The following is a 21220-nucleotide window of genomic DNA, read 5'->3' on the forward strand; positions in this document are numbered from 1 at the left end:
ATTTACTTCATAACATGATAGATTTTCTCCAAAATGGTGAGGCACAAATACTACTACATGAATATAACCAAGGTGTGGAAATAGTATTACTTGCTTGAGTATCATTTTTGTATGTAGTACAACTAAATGTCTCAGATTGATTAGGACTGTAATCTAGACAACTTCTGATGTCTGTGAACCTTTCTTCTTCCATGTATTTTGCCCATCAGCAAGAAGAAAGGTAAAACAGGGCAGATTATTATGTAGCAGCTATTTAATAGACAAATAAGTGTAAGTTGATGGAGAGCAGTAATGTTCCTTAATACAGACACTTGCACTTGGTAGACAGATTCACCCAAGTTTGCATATTATAATTCCAGCCACCACACAGTGAGTGAGTGACTGTTTCTCACAATATCACTAACTCTAAGTCTCTGTCTCTCATCACATCCTATATTGTCACACCACCCCTGAGCCCTAGGGGACATGATGCCTACCCGATCCTGCCGGCTGAGAGAAGGATGGTATATTTTCTTACATTAGTCAGGTGAGACAAAATTTGAAGCTTTCAAACTGAAACTTTTACTAACCAACTGAATGAAAAGAAAGTCAAAAGAATAAAAGTGTGGAATTCAGTAAGCACAGATAAAAGTAGCTTCAACAATCTCAGTAATGAGACTTTTACCACATGGGGGAGCTCATTCTAGCATGGTTAAACTAATTGTCAGACAGTGCTGACTTACATTGAGTGAAAAATCAGTGAATAATTAGGTGAATAACTTTCATCCATCTGGCATCATCAGTCTGCCTTATGGAACATAAAGTATTTTATATACAACTATGTTATCCACCTTAAATCTTTTGAGGTCAGATATCCAGTTTCTTTCATCATTCTTCTGATAATGTAGTTTCTAGAATGTATGAATCTGGTCAGCTCCTTCTGAAGTGCTACAATTTGTTAATATTCCTCTAAACTGTGACCAAACGGATCAAAGATTTTTCAGGTGAGCAGGATCAATGTAGTTCCTCTCATTTTTACACACATTCTGCCAACACAACCTTAACTTACATTAGTTTCATTAGCAACCATTTTTTATTGCTTATATTTAGTTGCCTTTCAAGGAAAATGTCAGGGATGCTTTCTGAGAAAGAATAGCAGACCCTGACATCCAGGAACTGTCCTGGTACTATCAGGTCAAAATTCTATACATAGGCCCAATACCCCAACTTTGGTTTCCAATATCATTCTCCAATAAAATGAGCCAGGGCTTCTTGGAGAAATGGCTAATTCTAAGGCTGGCGCAGAAATATATGAGTCTGGAGCATCTTACTGAGCTCCCAGTGGCCAAAGCTGGAATGATTTGAACAAATCAATAATGTAGTGTTGAATTATAAACCAAAATATAAACAAATGTTCATAAATCCATACTGATATAAATAAATGATGAAAGGAAGGAAAAAAGGAAGGAAGGGAGAGAGAAAGTGGGGGAAGCCTCCATACAAAGAATTCTAAATGATTTATGTAGATATTCCCTCCTCAAGAAGGTAGAAGATAACTACCCATTCTCAAGTATGGGTTATGCTTAGTGACTTCTTTCCAGAGGATGTAATATAGAAAGAAAGTGGTAAGAAACTTTACAATGAAGAAAACTGGCAAACACTACCTTAGCCAAGGTTAAACACCACCAATGGCAAGTCATGTCAATGACATGTGCCTTTGATATGACGTGTTGAGTATGATACTTTACCTCTGTGGTCTTCATCCCAAAAACCTATAATCCCAGTCAAACAAAGACATCAGGCAAACCCAAATTGAGGGGCATTTTGCAATATACCTGACCAGTATTCAAAATTGTCAAGGTCATCAAAAACATGGTCTGAGACATCGTCACAACCCACAGGAACCTCAGAAGACATGACAACTCAGTGTAACGTGGGATCCTGGAACAACAATAACAAAAAAGGAGCTTAGGGAAAAACTACTGAAATCTGAATAAAATAGGAAGTTTAGTTAATATTGTATTGGTTTCAGTGTATTAGTTGTGACATATATAATGTTAAGATATTAACAATAAGAATAAACATGGGGCCAGGCACAGTGGTTCAGGCCTGTAATCCCAGCACTTGGGAGGCTGACTCAGGCAGATCACTTGGGTCCAGGAGTTGGAGACCAGCTTGGGCAATGGAGTGCAATCCTGACTCTACAAAAAAATACAAAAATTATCTGGGAGTGGTGGTGTAGACCACACCCATAGTTCCAGCTATTTGGGAGGCTGAGGTAGGAGGATCAATTGAGCCCAGGAGGTTGAAGTTGCAGTGAGCCATGATTGCACCACTGACAGAGCAAGACCCTGCCAAAAAAAAAGAAAAAGAAGAAAAAAATGATGAGAGGTATATAGGAACTCTGTACCATCCTTGCAACTTCTCTGCAAATTTAAAACTTTTTTGTTTTTTTTTTTACAGTTTGGTATTTTTTTTATTATTATTATACTTTAAGTTTTAGGGTACATGTGCACAACGTGCAGGTTAGTTACATATATATACATGTGCCATGCTGGTGCGCTGCACCCATTAACTCGTCATCTAGCATTAGGCATATCTCCCAATGCTATCGCTCCCCTTTGAAACTATTTTAAAATGAAAAGTTTATCAAATTTACAAGAAGAAAAACATTAAAAAGTGGGCAAAGGACATGAACAGACACTTTTCAAAAGAAGTCATACATGCAGCCAACAAGCGTATGAAAAAAAAGCTCAATATCACTGATCATTAGAGAAATGCTATCAAACCACAATGAGATACCATCTCACACCAGTCAGAATGACTGTTATTAAAAAGTCAAAAAACAACAGATGCTGGCGAGGTTGCAGAGAAAAGAGAATGCTTATACACTGTTGCTGGGAGTGTAAATTAGTTCAACCATTGTGGAAAGCAGTGTGGCAATTCCTCAAAGAGCTAAAAACAGAACTACTATTCGACCCAGCAATCCCATGACTGAGTATATGCTCAGGGGAATATAAATCATTCTACCGTAAAGACACACGCACATGAATGTTCACTGCAGCACTATTTACAATAGCAAAGACATGGAATCAACCTAAATGCCCATCATGACAGACTGGATAAAGAAAATGTGGTCCATATACACCATGGAATGCTATGCAGCCATAAAAAGAATGAGATCATGTCTTTTGCAAGAACATGGATGGAGGTGGAGGCCATTATCCCTAGCAAACCAACACAGGAACAGAAAACCGAATACCGCATGTTCTCACTTAAGTGGGAGCTAGATGATGAGAACTCATGGACACAAAATGCGGAACAACAGGCACTGAGGCCTACTTGATGGTGGAGAGTGGGAAGAGGGAGAGGATCAGGAAAAATAACTATTGAGTACTAGGCTTAGTACCGGGGTGACAAAATAATCTGTACAACAAACCCCCATGAAATGAGTTTACCTATAGAACAAACCTGCATGTGTACCCCTGAACCTAAAACAAAAGTTTAAAAAATAAACAAAATTAAAAGTTTATTTAAAGTTTAAAAAAGATTCTGGCCAGGCTTGGTGGCTTATGCCTGTAATCCCAGCACTTTGGGAGGCAGAGGCAGGTGGATCATCTGAGGTCAGGAGTTTGAGACCAGACTGGTGAACCTGGTGAAACCCTGTCTCTACTAAAACTACAAAAAATTAGCTGGGCATGGTGGCAGGTGCCTATAATCCCACCTACTTGGGAGGCTGAGGCAGGAGAGTCACTTGAACCCGGGAGGCGGAGGCTGCAGTGAGCCAAGATCACGCCATTGCACTCCAGCCTGAGCAACAAGAGCGAAACTCCGTCTCAAAAAAAGAAAAAATAAAGATTCGATAGAAACAGCAGAGGAACTTTAGACATAGATAATTATTATCCCTTGTATCATCTTATGAAGAAATATTTGTGGGGTCAATATTAGATCCTTTGCCACCTTTTTTCTCCTCAGCCTTAAGCTCTCTGAAAAATAATCGGTTATGAGCTAAGCCAAATGAGCTCAGCATAAACCCAAAGCTGTGAAACTGAATCTTTACCATGGTACCACTGCAAGAATTGGTGGTTTGTTTTTTAAAATGATCTCTAGACTGTCAAATGATTTTGAATAGGACAAAAGAGAAATACATATTGTCCCCATTCAGCTTCATTTTGACCACCTTCTTTTTTATCTTCTATTTTGATATCATAAAATTGCTTTTGAATTAGATCTTTCAGTCTATCCCTGCATTGTCCCACTTCAGTGTCAACTCTGTGAGTCAAAGATTACGTCTGGATTGTTCACTAATATACCCTAAAGCTTAATGAATATTTGTTGAATGAATGAATGATGAACAGAAAGAAAAAGTTTTTTTATATGCAGATGACACTATTTGTGCCAAAAACGGGGAGGAGTTCACGGTATGTAATCACCATCAAAAAGCTTAAGATGAGTTGTTTTAAAACCAGATTGCCCAGTTTAGCAAATGTTCTTATTTTTAACCCAATGTAGTATGTAAATTCAATTAAAAGAACTAGAAAACCATTTTGCCATTAACTGGAAGACTAATTTTATTGATTTAAGCTAAAATGTTTATCATCGCTGCAATAAAATTGTCATGACAACTATGAGTGATTGAGGACAACTGGTTGAACAATTTTTTAGACTAAAATTACATGGTCTCACTTTACAGCATTGAACTTTTGAGCTTCAATCATTTGCCCACAGACTGTAAAAGAGAACTGTTTTTTTTTTTTGAGGAAAACTGTAATACTGCCTCTAGGTACCACTTTGGCTCCTCTGCAGGAAATGAATTCTAGGTGGATAGCTGTCGGGTCATTTTTTTTTTTTTAGACCAAAAGCAGTTTAATGATAAAGAGCACAGATGTTCAATATGGAGATGAGAAAGGACAGGAAAGTTCTTGGCAAGATTAACTCAACTTTTTACTCCTGTCACATAAATGTGACTCCTCTCAAATGAATCATCACTTTTCGATTAGAGCTAAACAGTAATAAAGTGTCAATATGAAAATATGTTGAAATTTAAAAACTCGTATCAGACTAATTATTTGTCATATAAATTCCACAAATCAAAAGCTTAATGGACATAAAATCACTCATGTTTACACGCTGTCTGGTCATTTTTATGAGAACATTAATTAGCCCTACCCTCCAACCAGTTGATTTTCTGAGCTTAGGGATCCACCGTTAATTGGCAAGATAAGAAGTTTTCAATCTAGGAAATTATTAGCCCTACAATCTTATATTATCTGCTACTCATGCAAAATTGGTTATATGAAATAATATTACCGAACGCTATGAGGTCCTTTAATATTGAAAATTCCTAACCTGGGGTTTATGCAGCCCCCTGAAATTACATGCAAAATATAATTTTAAGAGTGTTTATATATAAAACCCCTAATAAACGGTCTATACATCATCAGAATTTGAAAGTGGTCAATAATGCAAAGAACGTCCCTCCTTTAATTCAGCTTATTCTTGGATCAAGTCAAACCATCAGGCAGTTCGTTACTTGTTCAGTATTATTTTAGCCGATTTTAAAACTTTTTATATTTGAGTTTGAGTGTACTGGAATCAGACTGTAAAGGAGAGAATCTGTCATTGTAAGGATACTTGAAACCAGTGTTGTAAACCATGGTAGCCACTGTGAAAACCTATGGGTGAGATTTTCATTGATTCTTTGTCCTGGAATAGGCTGGACCTCTGTTGAACATATGGTTTGGTTTTTCTTATAAGCATGTGAATCTTGAAACTGTTCATGTGTCCCTCTTCACTAGGAGAAGTGGGAAACAGACCAAATTTATAGGCACCCTTTATCAAAGGTATAGGCTTTTACGACATGCATTCAAAAAGTATTAATCTAAACCGTAACTCCATTGTATTACTTCCCTGTCTTCATGTCCCAATGTTCCAATTTCCTCCACTACTTCATGTTTTCCTTTTCTTCGGTATATTTCTTTAAAGCTTCACATCCTTTTTGAAATAAGATGTGAGATATAAATAGGCAATATAAAAAATAACTCAGCTAACACAAAAATTCTATCAAATTGTACTTTACTGAAATGAAGTTTCTTACTGTCTTTGTTTATTGTTCCTTTTTCAAAACAAAGACAATAAAAATGAGAACATAAAAAGGTTTTAGTCTTTAATGCATAGAAAAATACTTTAATATAGAAGATGGCTTGGTAATGAAATGTACATTTCAGAAACCACAAAATATACTACATTAAATATTACTTTTTAGGATAATACTGCCATTAGTTTTGGCACAGTTTAGTAGTCAATATTAATATATAAGATACCTTATAAAATTGGTTACAATTTTATTCCATTGACTATTGTATCTAAAAAATATATCACATTTGCCTTTTAACTGATGTTTTCTTTAAAACAAAGACACTTTAAAAAGACACCTTCTAAGTAAAAAATTGAGAAGTTATCTGAAAATATTGGAATAATTCAATAGCAATAAGGCAATTACAACAAAAAACGTTTATCAGTATTAAATAATTTGTATAACTATGACAAGAAATATTTGACCTCATAAATACAAGTTTTCAGGTCGCTGTCATCTTGCTTGAGGTATTTTACATGTTTTCTCTTAAATGTAATACTCTCATTTTGTAAAATCTAGTCCTGTAAGATTTAAAAGAAGAAATTGTTAATATTCATTCCAATATGACTCTTAAATTTCCTGCTTTTATACAACCCTTTTGAAAAAATTAATTTCAAAAGCCTAAATACATGTCTGATGTTTAAAATTTCTTCAACAAATGTAATATGAATAATTACAGGGTTAAATGGCTTTCTTATGAACTATTCATGGGCAAACAAGGATAATTTTAATTATCTACCGAAGTGTATTATATTCCAAGATCATTTAAAATTGTAAGTCAGAGCTTGTGTGGTTTGTAAATAATATAAAATGAGTAAAAATGAGAATCAAAACCTATCATTTTAGGGAAAAAAACTAAATATGGTAAATTTGCTACCTTGTTGGATAACTTGAAAAAAATCAGAAGAATTAAATAGTGACTTTTAAAGAAAAGTAAACTGCTATTCTCTTAAATACACATTTAAATTACCTCCTGTTATTTTCTGTGGAAAATTATATTTGAGGGGCATCGCCTGTCTTCTGCCCATTCCATGAGATCTTGAAAGCAAGCAGTCTACATACATGTCCCAGAAATCCTGAGCTATGTTTAAGAAGACATTATAATGTCCAGGCCGCTGAGATTTTTGCAAGAACAACATGAAATTCCAAAAAGCATCCACATTGTGCTCTATCTTGAGTTCCTTGAGATCTATCAATGTCAAAGAGCAAGATTTCCAGCACTGGAGATCAATGTCTTTGGTGATTCCTGGGCTGATGCTGGCAAGCACTCCTTTTTGAAACTCAAAGTCAGCATTAACCAGATTGATCAGCATCATGCAGCCCAACTGTAGATAGAACCATCTTCTTGTAGCAAAACACATATTCTATACAGAAAAAAAAATGAGAGAGGATATATTTAACTTAAAAAAGTTATTCAATCACTTGATCTAAAAAACTGTAAATACACATATATTTGCTTTTGATCAAGCCAAATCTGCTTACTAGGTATTCATTTTTTCTAAATTACTGATTATCACATCTTCCTTTAGGATATTACAGTTCCGGTTTGATTTCCAACGTTCTGATCAAGAGTCTTTGAAATGCAACACGTTTATGAAAATGCAAAGGTTCATTTCATCACAGACCTTTAAAACTGGCAGAAACCTTAAAGAGCTTATGCTCCAACCTTCTCCCTTTACTGATTAGATCATTAGTGATACGGTTCCACAAGTCTTCAGACTCCTGACTGCCTATCCAAGACTCCTACCTACCACAACACATTTCAACTAAGTGGATCAAAATGCAGTCCTTTCTACATGTAACATAGGAAGTATTTTGTTGTTGTTAATTGAGATATTATTAACCCAAATGGTACTAGATCTCACAAGCACCGTTTAAGTCTCAAAGTTACTGCTGTTTCCATTTTCATGTATTGAAAAATACTTGTTACGCACTAATATCCGGTGTATTCTTGGCTTCCCTCTGTTTAGGAGCTGGTTGGAGAAGATGAACATAGACATACATGAAGTGGCACGAAAACAAAGGTGATATAAGGTAGGATGAGATAGTGCAGGGCCCATTACATTCAGCAAAATCTTGACATTTTTCTAATGCCTCTTTGCATGCCTCCTTGCCAACTGATTGTTGGGTAAAATCGGCCCAAAGCACATAAGAGGAAGTTAAGGACTAAGTTGGCATTGAATTGCCACACACCTGCTATTCAAGGCTGCTGTTGGAAATGTCCCTTTTACAACATTGACAGCCAACGGGGAGGGATAGGGAGAGGAGAACAGATCCAGAACACAGGACTCACCTTTCCCCCCGTACACGGCCGTCTGCCACCTCCCCAAAAAAGTTGGGCTGAAGAGAGAAATCATACGAATCAAATCTAAACAGGACATTCAAGTCATTTCACATCGTCGAAAATTGTGCAAATTCCCCAGACTGAGCTGAAAGCTGGCAGTTAATGATACGTGTTGTATCAGAGGGGCTAGGGTAGAACCAGGGAATTTCTTCCCCCTCAATTTCAGGTTAGCGCCTCCCCCTGTGCCCCCAGCCCCGGGTCAGGTCACCTGGGCGCAGAAGAGGGAGGCCACGCGGGAGTCGAGGACCTCTGGTCGACGTCCGAGGAGCGCGTCCCGGCGCGGTGTCCTGGGTGCGCTACGCTCGTTGGGAGGAGGACGGGGCGCCTCCTGCCCAGGAGGAACCAGAGGTTTCAGCGGGGACGACCCCTGCCCAGGGCGCCCTCTGCCCAGCGGACCCACTTCCCGAGGCAGGCGAACTGGGCGAGGCAGCTCTGTGTCACCCACCACGAGCGCTCACCGGGCGCCCAAGCTCTCTCAGCGGAACCGTCTCGGCCGCGGTGCGCTCCGGCGCTGTGAGGCTCTGGCTGGCACTGGCTCACCGCGGGTGGAGCTGCCGGTTCTGCTGCGGCCACGCGGGGTTCCCGAGACAGACCCGCCGCTGGGACCGCCATCCTTTTCTAGAGGCTGAGTGAGGGGGCAGATCGTGGGTGGCCGCGCTCTCGAGGCCCCTCCCTGACCTCGCCCAACTTCCCAGCCTCCAGACCTCTGGGGCCCCTGCGCCCTGCGGCCCTGCCTTGGCCGCTGCTCTCGCCTCTCCTGCCCTCCTCCGACTTTCTTGCTATGCCAAAGGCTCAGGGTCTTCTTCGCTCTCTCCTTCTTACTTTGTTCCTTCTTTTTTCTTAGCTGAGAAGATCCATCTCGGCAGTAGTCAGTCCACATACCCAAGTTATCTTCTCCCTCCGCCCACCCATGCTCCACACCGTATTCTCTTATCCAGAGAAAAATTCTCTTAAGGCTGTGAACTCTCTTAAAATCCTAAACCTCCTTGAACGGTTCTAATCTCTAGCTAAACACTGTTTATTATTAACACTAATACATACACACGCGCAAACATACCCTTGCTTCTACACTGGGGGAAATGTTTCCTTTATCCCTTCATGGATGAAGACCCGAGCAAGTACCTTGAATTTCACATATGTATGTTGTCCATCAATCTCAGCCCCAACACATCACTTGGACTATATATGAGTTTAAGTCTACCTGCTCTGCCTATAGCCCAGCAGCGATGATCAGATGGGGCTAGGGAAATCAAAGCCAGCTGCCTTATCCCCATTTCCCCTCAGGCAGGCCACCCTTCTCACAGGTTCTTGAGCTGGGATGGTGAGATCATGGGGTGAGATGAGTGCCAAACCAAACAGCCCAGTTCCCCAGTCATTGTCCCCGCTAAAGCTCACTTCTCCCAGCACCCACCATTATTCAAAGCTCCACCCTGTTCTCATCATGTTGGTGGAGCTAACGTAGTCAATCATTAGTTCTGCCCTGGCAATGCCTTTTTATGCCCCTTCTATCTGCAGGACCACCTCCTGCACAAAACAGAACTGAGAAAAGGGGAAGACTTGTTTACTCGGATTAGGTAGGATATACACGAATCCATCTCACACCAGATATTCTTCTGCTGTAGACTTCCAAGTGTTTCAGTCCACCATTAATCATGGACTCTCACAATTAGCAGAGATGCAGAGTGACCTAATCCAACATCCCAGCTGAAACGTGAACAAACCACCCTCCCAAGGAATTTGTCCACCCACCAAAGCTGTTTTCCAATGTGACTTAACCTTGGGCACATGTCCCCACCCCCAAAGGAAGCAACCCCTTCCATCTTTGGGTTAATGTTGGCTTCCTTCTAAAATGAATTGGCTCAATTTCTCTGTTGAGTAACCACATAGTTCCTGTCCGTCTTTTTTGAAAGATATACTTTATTTTTCATAAAACATTTTTATCTGTTTACAAGTATTGCAAAACCTATTGAAAAGTTGTAAAATACAGAAAAATGTAAGGAGACAGGTAATAGTTGTCATTAAAATGCATTTTTAAAGAATATTCTAATATTAGAATTAGAGTAATGTACTAAATAGGAGTACATATTTGGGTATGATTATTATAACACACACACAGGAATGGTATTCTGAATAGAGAACTTATATAAATCAATAATAGAAAAATAAGGGTAATTGACAGAAGAGTAGACCTTAATATTCAGTAAACATGAGAAAAAATACTGAAATATTCTAAATTTAGATAGACTTAATAACAAAGCCATTTCAAGGAAATGATATATTGTCTTCCCCAAATGAAGCTTAACAAAAATTAATTTGGTAAAATACAATCTCAGCAATTTTTTGAGAAAATGAACACTTCATATGCTTTTGATGAGACTATTAGCTGGTATGATCACCAAGGAAGAAAACTGGCATTATCTGTTTAATCTGAAAGTGATCTAGAAATTTTACTCTTGGTGTCTACCCCCAAGTCAGTGAGAGAAGATATTCTTTATGTGAGTGATTTTTCTGAAGGGTCTATTTGCTACATTCAAATAGAATCTGGCAAAATGATGACAAACATAATTTTTAAATCATCATTGGGTAATCAAGAAAGTGAAATCTCCAGGGAAAAGGCGGATGGAGGCAAAGCATAAAGAATCAGAATATGGAAAAGAAGAAAGAAGAGAAAGAGAGAAGGAAGAGAGGAAAGTGAGATGTAGATAGTAAGTTTAGGCTTTATTAAAACTGGTATCTACAGTAAAAAGTGAGATATAGATATTGAATTTAGACTTTGCAAAGTCGTTAAATATGTATGGTAAAATTTCTTGGGCAATTCCTAAATGACGGAAATAGAGAACAAAACTCTTGAACCAGGGAGAAAAACAGATTGACAAATAAAAAATTAATTGAGAAAGCAAGAAGAGAGAAAAAAGCACAGCAAAAGTGACAAGTAGAAAGTAAATTTATAAGATTCAAGTCAACAATCATAATAATAGTCTGAACTTCTTGATTAAAGGAAGGAAGATGTGGTTGGATTTTAAATTCTGCTATGTGCTTTTACAAAAGATACACACACCCAAAATGAGGACAGAGAAACTTGAAAAGAATGGAAACAAATATACCATGCACATGTTAATTGTATTTTAAACTGACAGCTTTATTAATACAAAAAAGCACAATGAAGGAGAAAGGGGAACACTACATAATGATAAAAGACTCAATTCAGGAAGAAGATAAAAATATTCTAAATTTAGATATACCTAATAACGAAGCTACAGAATACATAAAGCAAAAACTGACAGAAGTAGAGGGAAATTTTCACAAACTCACTATCATAGTGGGAGAGTTCCACAAGCCTTTAGGTTAAGATGATAAATAATACTAAATGTGTAGATGATTTGAACCGTCAAGTTATAAGGAACCATGAAACTTGCAGTTAAAGAACACATTCCTCCCATTAGAAAATAAAGCAAGTCTCGGGTGCAGCACACCAACATGGCACATGTATACATATGTAACAAACCTGCATGTTGTGCACATGTACCCTAAAACTTAAAGTATAATAATAATAAAAGAAAAGAAAAAATAAAGTCTCATGAAATTTAAAGCAAGTCTCAACAAATTTCAAAAACTAGTATCACTCAAACTTTGTTGCCTGACCACAACACAGAAAGTTTAAAAGTCTAAAAAGTGTTTTAAGAAATATAAAAACAAGAACGTAGTTTTTCATGTTTTGAAATTTAAACAATAAATGTACTTATTTATGCAATAACTTTAAACAATCGATTTTAAAATAAAATACAATGGAAATTATAAAATATTTCAAACTGTGTGATTAAAAAACATTGCATATCAAAACTTGTGAGAAGCCAGTAAGAGGATCCTTTAAAGGAAATTAACAGCTTTAAACACTTGTGCCAAAAGAAGAGAGGCTGAAAATCTGATAGAGTGATAAATGCAACCAAATTTAACAGCTGGTAAAATAGCAGAAAAAAGGCTCTCAAAAGTTAAGAGATTTTACGAAAACACACGTTAGTGAACTAAGGCAAAAAGAGTTGATTCTTTGAATAAAATAAAGCAACCTCTGATGAGGCTAATCAAGAAAGAAAATGAAAGGTAGAAAATGATATATATCTATAGATAGCAAATAAAGATTAAAACTAGATACACGAATACTAAGAACCAACATATACCATATATTTGAAATTTTAAATTAAATTAATAAATTCCTAGAAAAAATATCTATAAAACTTGGCCAGGCGCAGTGGCTCACGCCTATAATCCTAGCACTTTGGGAGGCTGAGGCAGGTGGATCACCTGAGGACCGAAGTTCGAGACCGGCCTGGTGAACATGGTGAAAACCCATCTCTACTAAAAATACAAAAATTAGCCAGGCATGGTGGCGCGTGCCTGTAATCCCAACTGCCCAGAAGGCTGAGGCAGGAGAATCGGTGGAAACCAGGAGATGGAGGCTGCAGTGAGCCGAGATCGCACCACTGCACTCTAGCCTGGGCGACAAAGAAAGACTATGGAAAAAAAAAAGAAAAAAGAAAAAAATCTATAATACTCATGTAAGAATAACTACAAAGCCAGAATAATAAATGCTGTTTAAAGACCTTGAATAAGTAGTTTAAAATCTTCCCACTGGGAAAAAAAGAAAATCAAGCCCATATGATTTTGCAGGGCAACTTTCAAGGATCAAGTACTTCCTGAAAATTAGAAAAGAAGGAAATCTCCCAGACTCATTCTAACAAAATGAGACAAGGACAATCTGAAAAAGAGTAAAGTCACAGGCCATCTTACTAATGATTACAGATAAAAATAAATTCTAAACAAAATATTGACATACCAAATTCAGTAGGACTTACAAAAAACACAGCAGTATCAAGCTTTGATTATCCTAGGGATGCATGGGTAGTTTAACACAGGGGGGCCCAGGCCGTAGATTGGTACCAGTCTGTGGTCTGTTAAGGACCCAGCCGTACAGCAGGAGGTGAGCTGTGGGCCAGCGAGCATTATCACCTGAGCTTTGCCTCCTGTCAGATCAGCAGCAGCATTATTCTCATAGGAGCATGAACCTTAGTGTGAACTGCACGTGCAAGGGATATAGGTTGCTGCTCCTTATGAGAATCTAACGACTGATGATCTGAAGTGAAAAAGTTTCATCCCAAAACATCCCTCCCTGCCCTCCCCACCCACCCCATCTGTGGAAAACTTGTCCTCCACAAAACTGGTCCCCAGTGCCAAAAGGTTAGGGACTATTGGTTTAACATATTAAAATCAATGACTATATTTACCATGTACACAAATTAAATGGGAGGCTGGGCACGGTGGCTCATGCCTGTAATCCTAGCACTTTGGGAGGCCAAGGAGGGCAAATTGCTTGAGTTCACGAGTTCGAGACCAGCCTGGGCAACATGGCAAAAACCTGTCTCTACAAAAAAATACAAAAATTAGCCAGGCACAGTGGCACACACCTATAGTCCCAGCTACTTGAGAGGCTGAAGAGGGAGAATCACTTGAGTGCAGAAGGTAGAGGTTGCAGTGAGCTAAGATCACACCATTGCACTCTAGCCTAGGTGACAGAGTGAGACTCTGTCTCAAAAAAAATTTTTTTTTTTAAATTAAAAGAAAATAAATTGATAAAATTCAACATCCATTCATGATTAAAAAGCAAAAACAACTCTTACCAAACTAAGACTAGACAAAATTTTCTTAACCTCATAAATGTTATCCACTAGAATCCTACAGCAGACATCTTTCTTATGGTAAAATATTAAAATAATTCTCTTTTAATTTAGGAGCGAGAAAAGATGCGCATCATCTCTGCTAACATTTAAAATAATACCTGCAAAGAAAGGGTTAGAAAAAAGTGGGGAGCGGTATAAGGAAAAGAAAGAGAGAAAAAGAGAAAGAGGGAAGGAAGGGAAAGGAGGGGAGGGGAATGAAGGGGAGGGGAGGGGAGGGGAGGGAAAGGGAGGGGAGGGGAGGGAAAGGGAGGGGAGGCAAGGGAAAGGGAGGGGAGGGGAGGGGAGGGCCGGGCAGGGCAGGGAAGGAAAGGGAAGGATCACAACTGGATAGCCTAGCAGAGAGGCAGCAAAGCTCTTGGTGAGCATGGAGCTTAGAAATCAACTGCCTGGGTTTAAGTCCTCCCTTCTGTGTTCAGATGGTAATTTGTGGCTTTGAGCTAATGATTTAATCTCTTTGTGGTTAATTTCCTTGTGAGTAAAATGGAGATGAAAAATGACCCTGCTTAAAAGGGCTGTTGTGATAAATATTTAGTGTTCTGAATAGTGCCTAGCACAGCATGCTATGTGGAATCATTTGCTTAGAAATAATAATAACATAAATTATACTGACAAATTAACAAGTTTTGTTAAGTGGTTGAATATAAGATCAATCTACAAAATCTACTGCATCAACTATATACGAGCAAAAGACCAGAACATGTAAATTAGAAAAGAGATACCATTTACAATAGCAGTAAGATGTATAAGGTAACTAGGAATAAATTTAACATAGGTAAATGAATTCTAAGTGGAGATTTTTAAAATTTTTATTGAAAGACATAAAAGACAATCTAAATAAAAATAATGCTAATATATGATCTATGAAGATATCATCTGCCCAAAGTAATATATGCATTTTCAATCAAAATCACAACAGGGTTAATGAAAATGTGATGCTAAAAGTTACATGGCAAAGCAAAGGCTCAAGATAGCCAAAATTCTCCTAAAGAAGGCCAGGCACAGTGGCTTATGCCTGTAATCCCAGCATGTGAGGAGGCCAAAGCAAGAGGATTGCTTGAGCCCAGGAGTTCAAGACCAACCTGGGCAACATAGTAGGACTTAGTTGCTACAAAAAATTAAAAAATTAGGCAGGCATGGTGGTGTATGCCTGTAGTCCCAGCTACTTGAGAGGCTGAGGTGGGAGGATCACTTGAGTCAGGGAGGTTGAGGCTACAGTGAGCCATGATCATACCACTGCATGGCAGCCTGGGCAACAGAGTGAAACCCTGTCTTTAAAAAAAAAAAAAATTCTCCTGAAGAAGAACAGTAAGGAGCAGGGTACTCACTAGTTATTAAATGGGAGGTTATTGGCTCAGGAATAAAGAAATTAAACAATGGACCAGATTACAGACCCTAAAAATAAACCTATCCATTTATAGAAATGTTGTGTAAAACAACATGGGATTTTCTTTTTTTTTTTTAATTATACTTTAAGTTCTAAGGTACGTGTGCAGGTTTGTTACATATGTATACATGTGCCATGTTGGTGTGCTGCACCCATTAACTCGTCATTTACATTAGGTATATCTCCTGATGCTATCCCTCTCCCCTCCCCCCACCCCACGACAGGCCCTGGTGTGTGATGTTCCCCACCCTGTGTCCAAATGTTCTCATTAGAACAGTGGATTTTCAATAAATAAAGCTGGGAAAACTGGTTATCCATATGGAAAACGAAATTAGATTCCTACGTTATACCATCATAAAAATCAATCCCAGGTATGTTATTAATTTAAATATGAAAAGCAAAGCATTTGTACTTTAAAAAGAACATCAGAAGAATATCTTTCTGATCTTGGGGTTGAGAAGGACTTCTTACACCAGACACAAATAGTGCTGACCATAAAAGGATAATTAATACATTTGACTGCATTAAAATTAATGTCCTGTTAATCACGAGACACTATAAAGATAAAAAATAATTATATTCTGAGAGAAGATATATTCAGCACTTATAATCACAAATGAATTAGGATTAAGAGCCAAGATAGAAGACCCTTCCATCAAATCAACAAGAAAAAGATAAACACAATAATAGAAATCTGGGCAATAGGCATAAAGAGGCATTTCATAGATTAGGAAACATAAATAATGAATAAATACACGCACATATTCATTATTTAATTGCAGGCAGGAAAGTGCAATAGGGTTAATGAAAATGTGACTCTAGGGGGTTATATGGTAAAGCAAAGGCCTAAGATAGCTAAAATTCTCCTAAAGAAGGCCAGATTCAGTGACTCACGCCTGTAATCCCAACATTTGGGGAGGCTAAGGCAAGAGGATTATATGAGCCCAGGAGTTCAAGAACAACCTGGGCAACATAGTGGGGCCATGAGATGTGCACTTGTACCCATCAGGTCAAACATTAACAAGTCTGACAATATCAAGTGTTGGAGACTGGGTGTAGTGGCTTATGCCCGTAATCCTAGTGCTTTGGGAGACAAAGGCAGGAAGATCACTTGAGGCTAGGAGTTCAAGACCATCCTTGGAAAGGCCCCTACTCCACAATTTTTTTTAACTGGGTTGAGTATGGTGCCATGTGCCTGTAGTTCCAGCTACTTGGGAGGCTGAGGTGGGCAGATCACTTGAGCTCAAGAGTTTGAGGTTCCAGTGAGCTATGATCCCACCACTGCACTCCAGCCTGGGTGACGTGAGACTCTGACTTAAAAAATATCAAGTGTCAAGTGTTGGTGAACATATGAAGAATATTAGTCAGGGTTCTCCAAAGAAACAGAACCAATAGGATCTAGCTAACATATGTATATATTATATTTTATATAAAGATATATATATATATGAAGAGATGTATTATAAAAAATTGGTTCATGTGATTATGGAGGCTGAGAAGCCCCACAATCTGCCATCTGCAAGCTAGAGACTTAGGAAAGTCAGTGGTATAGTTCCAGCCTGAGTCCAAAGGCCTTAAAGCGAGGAAATTTGACAGTGTAAGTTCAAGTCTAGGCCTAAAAGCTTGAGAACCCAGAGAGCCAATGGTGTTAAGTTCTAGTGTGAGAGCAGAAGACTAATGTCTCAGCTCCATCAGTCAGGAAGAATCAGTAAATTCTCCCTTCCTCCACCTTTTTGTTCTATTCACGCCTTGAGTGAACTGGATGATGCCTATACAATGAATTGGCTGATGGGGAGGGCAATCTGCTTTATTCAGCCTGCCAATTCAAATGCTAGTATCATCCAGAAACACACTCACAGACACACCCAGAAATAATATTTAAACAAATATCTGGGTACCCCATGGCCAGTCAAGTTGTTACATATAACTAACCATCACATGAGGCAGTAGGACTCTTGCGTAGTGCTAGGAGGAGCATAAATTTGTACAATCAGTCTAGAACACAAACTGGCACCATCTTCTAAGTCTGAACAAGTATGTAACTTGCAATAAGTTTTTCAATCCCAGGAATATATCTTGAAGAAATTCTTGCAAATAGGTGACAAGCAACATACCCTAAAATGGAATATTCATGGTAGCATTGTTCACAAAAGCAAAAACATGGAAAAAATCAAAATGATCGCTAACATAATAGATAAATTAACTGTGGTATATCCAACATTGCAAGATGTTATTTGGCAGTGAAAAGGAATAGACTACAGCTATATGAGTTACAGATTTTAAAAAATGGATTGCTGAATATATCATTTTTATGAAGTTCAAAGACAAGCAAAATTAAACCATATATTCTTTCTTTACAAATACATACATTTGATAAAGCAGTTTTAATAGTAAGGAAGTAACTCACACAAATTCAGGAGAGTGGTTATGTTTGGATATATGAGGAAACAAGATCTGGAAAGAATTTATAGAGAGTCTCTACAGACAGTGATTTCACTAGTCTTCTTATGCCTATGGTTTCTAACTATATATGTTAGAATATTTAGAATATATATAACATGTATAGGATATATCTGTTAGAATATATATTTTTCTATTATCAAATAATGCATAATAAAACATTTAGAACAATGACAGAAATGACATATTTCAAAGATAGAAAGATAAAACATAGGTCGGGTGCGGTGGCTCACACCTGTAATCCCAGCACTTTGGGAGGCCGAGGCGGATGGATCACAAGGTCAAGAGATCAAGATCATCCTGGCCAACAAGGTGAAATCCCGTCTCTACTAAAAATACAAAAATTAGCTGGGCAGGGTGGGTGCATGCCTGTAGTCCCAGCTACTCAGGAGGCTGAGGCAGGAGAATCGCTTGAACCGGGAGGCGGGGGTTGCAGTGAGCCCAGATTGCGCCACTACATTCCAGCATGGAGACAGAGCAAGACTCTGTCTCAAAAAAAAAAAAAAAAAAGAAAGAAAGAAAGATAAAACATGGTGATTAATCGCATTGATATGAGATGGAGTGAAAACAAAAAAGAACGAGTGCTTTCAGCATACCTGCTTATGGAGTGTCATTGACAAATATGAAAGATCAAAAGGAAGATGATTAGGGGAGAATGAATTTGATTTAGGATGTGTTGTATTAGAGTTGATTCTGGATCTTCTGGAATATCTAAAATTTATCTAGAAATATAACTAATTTGAGAGGTCTCTGTTTTGACAGAAAATTAGTGCCGCAGTTCGAGACCAGCCTGGCTAACATGGTGAAACCCCGTATCTACTAAAAATACAAAAATTACCCGTGCGTAATGGTGTGCACCCGTAATCCCATCTACTCAGGAGGCTGAGGCACGAGAATTGCTTGAACCTGGGTGGCAGAGGTTGCAGTGAGCTGAGATCGTGCCACTGCACTCCAGCCTGAGCAACAAGAGTGCGACCCTGTCTCAAAAAAAAAAAAAAAAAAAAAAAAAAGAGAGAAAGAAAAGAAAAGAAAAAAGAAAATTAGTGAATTAGTGCCACCATGACAGTATACATTGATAAAAGAAAGTTGAGATGAATATGAGGACTTATGCCCAAATTTCGGGGCTCATAAACTGTAAATCGAATCAATGAAGGAAGACAGGAAAGAATAATCAGCCTATGTAAGCTCCAGGGTGACATAATGTCATAGAACCAAAGAGAGGACATAGTTGAAGAATCAGAAGACTGCTGTAGGGTCAAACACTTTAGAGAGCGGTAGGAGAATTGGATTTGAGACAGATTTTTCATTTGGCAAAATGGAAGAGAAGTGGAAAACTCAGAAGCACACAACACATGTTAAGACAGACATGATAAATTTATGTAAATGTTTAGATTTTACAGTTGGTTATTTATAAAGTCAAGTGTATTACCTAACGAATCCACCTAATTTATCATCATAGCCCAAACAAGCCATCTAACTAAGCAAGTATGTTTTCCAAGCCACGCATTTTTTTATTAGAATTGTCTTCACGAGCAGCAATATATTCACCATCATCCCGTTCCTAGAATATTTCTATTATCCCCAGACTTCATCTATAAGTCATATCATAGAGCATTTCTCCCTTTATCTCTGTCACCTGACCCAACTCTAAAGCTCTTTCTACACAATTCAGCTTTACCTCTGCAATTGGGTATCTATATTCACTATATTACTTGACGTCCATTTTTGAATGACTATAATATGTTGTCTTTCTTCCATGAGAGCATATAATGTTCTCCTACAAGCTTATAAAAATGTCTCTATTTCATATGTTTTTAATGACTGGTATATAGTACAATGGACACAATAAATATTTTTAGCTGATTTCTATTTCATATCCATGCTATTGCCCCCTCTGAGGGAGTTTTGTCAGCTTTCCACCAGCCACACCCCTTAATTCTTTCAGAACTCCAGTGCTGCCTGAGATTTCCTGGTTTAATCAGGCCAGTAGCCTATTCATTTGCCCACACGCTTCCTACTTTCCAATCACTTAGTGCAGTTTTGTCACAGTTGTGTTAATCCCATTTCTCCTTTATTGAGCGTACTTCTCCAGGAAATATTGCCATCATCACTCCCCACAAAATCTAGAAGGTCACTCCACACACCGTCAGGACATGTTGACTGAGTAATGCTGCTGAATACCTACAAAAAGAATAATTTTTCAATTCATTAACTTTTTGACTCAGTATAATGAAAGACATTAATTTGAAACATCTACAATTGCAATTGCCTCTAGTAAACTTTAATAACAATGTATTTATCAAAGTGTGATTCAATCACCTTGGGGAGAAAGAAAGCAGGAAATGAAGTTGAAACAAGTAAGTACCCTTCAGAGAAAACAAGCACTTGTTGACAGCTGACTAATTGAAGAGAAAGAAGGCATTCTTTTTTCAGGAACACAGGAGACAAAGATGAACAAAAGACTGTCTCAGAGACAGGAAAAAAATAGTTCAGGAGGGAAGTGAAAAAGAGATCACTAGTCCTTACCTCTTCCAAAAGGGATGATTAGTAGAAAATATTTTGTTATTGTTTAAGAACAAGAAATACAAATTTATCTTAGGACATAAAGACAAACACAAAGGCATATAAACATTGTGTATTCTAGGATCCTCGTTTTCCTTTTTTGCATAATTTTTTAGTGGTTGTTCTAAGCATTGCAATATATATCCTTAATATTTCAGACTAAGAGTTAATATTGAATCGATTCATTTAAAATGTAGAAATCTTGCAAGGCATGAGTTCATTTACTCACCTTTTCATCCTTTTTGCTATAGTTGTCAAATGCATTACATTTATACACGTTATAAATCCTATGATGCAATGTTATCATTTTCAGTGCTCTTTATTTTTTGCCCCTGAAGACCTGATTTTCCATCTGGTTGTATTTCTCTTCAACCTGAAGAACTTCTTTGGTATTTCTTATAGTACGTGTTCACTGGCTACATATACTTTTAGTTTTATCTGGAAATGTATTTTACTTCACCATCATTCTTTTAGAATTATTTTCACTGGACATATAATTTAATGTAGTTTTGAGTTTTGTTTTATTCTTTAAAGATGTTGTTCCACTGTCTTCTGGTCTCCATTATTTTTCTGATGAGAAGACATCAATCATTCAAATCACAATTCCCTTATATGTAATGTGT

General features: G+C 37.8%; 2 protein-coding genes across 4 annotated transcripts in view; one reads left to right on the forward strand and one right to left on the reverse strand.

Annotated features, from left to right (window-relative positions):
* The window catches only part of CFAP69 (cilia and flagella associated protein 69), a 99151-nt gene that overhangs the window by 73139 nt on the left and 4792 nt on the right, over positions 1–21220 (forward strand). For 2 of the 3 annotated variants that reach the window (XM_054655929.2, XM_054655930.2), the window contains exon 23: positions 8086–8149. In XM_054655929.2, the coding sequence (XP_054511904.1) occupies positions 8086–8121 (36 nt within the window). In that variant the 3' untranslated portion in view covers positions 8122–8149. Of the gene's footprint in view, positions 1–7644; positions 7754–8085; positions 8150–21220 lie in introns of those variants that run through there. The other variant, XM_054655931.2, reaches the window with a different exon arrangement.
* On the reverse strand, positions 5041–7479 carry FAM237B (family with sequence similarity 237 member B). The gene has a single exon (XM_054655950.2). The coding sequence runs from the start codon at positions 7474–7476 to the stop codon at positions 7057–7059; it is 420 nt and encodes a 139-aa protein (XP_054511925.1). The 5' UTR covers positions 7477–7479; the 3' UTR covers positions 5041–7056.

This window comes from Pan troglodytes, chromosome 6 (genome assembly GCF_028858775.2).
Source record: "Pan troglodytes isolate AG18354 chromosome 6, NHGRI_mPanTro3-v2.0_pri, whole genome shotgun sequence".
Taxonomy (NCBI): Eukaryota; Metazoa; Chordata; class Mammalia; order Primates; family Hominidae; genus Pan; species Pan troglodytes.

Excerpts from the sequence above, each read along its gene's own strand:
- FAM237B (XM_054655950.2), bottom strand. The coding sequence starts at position 7,476 with ATGTGTTTTGCTACAAGAAGATGGTTCTATCTACAGTTGGGCTGCATG.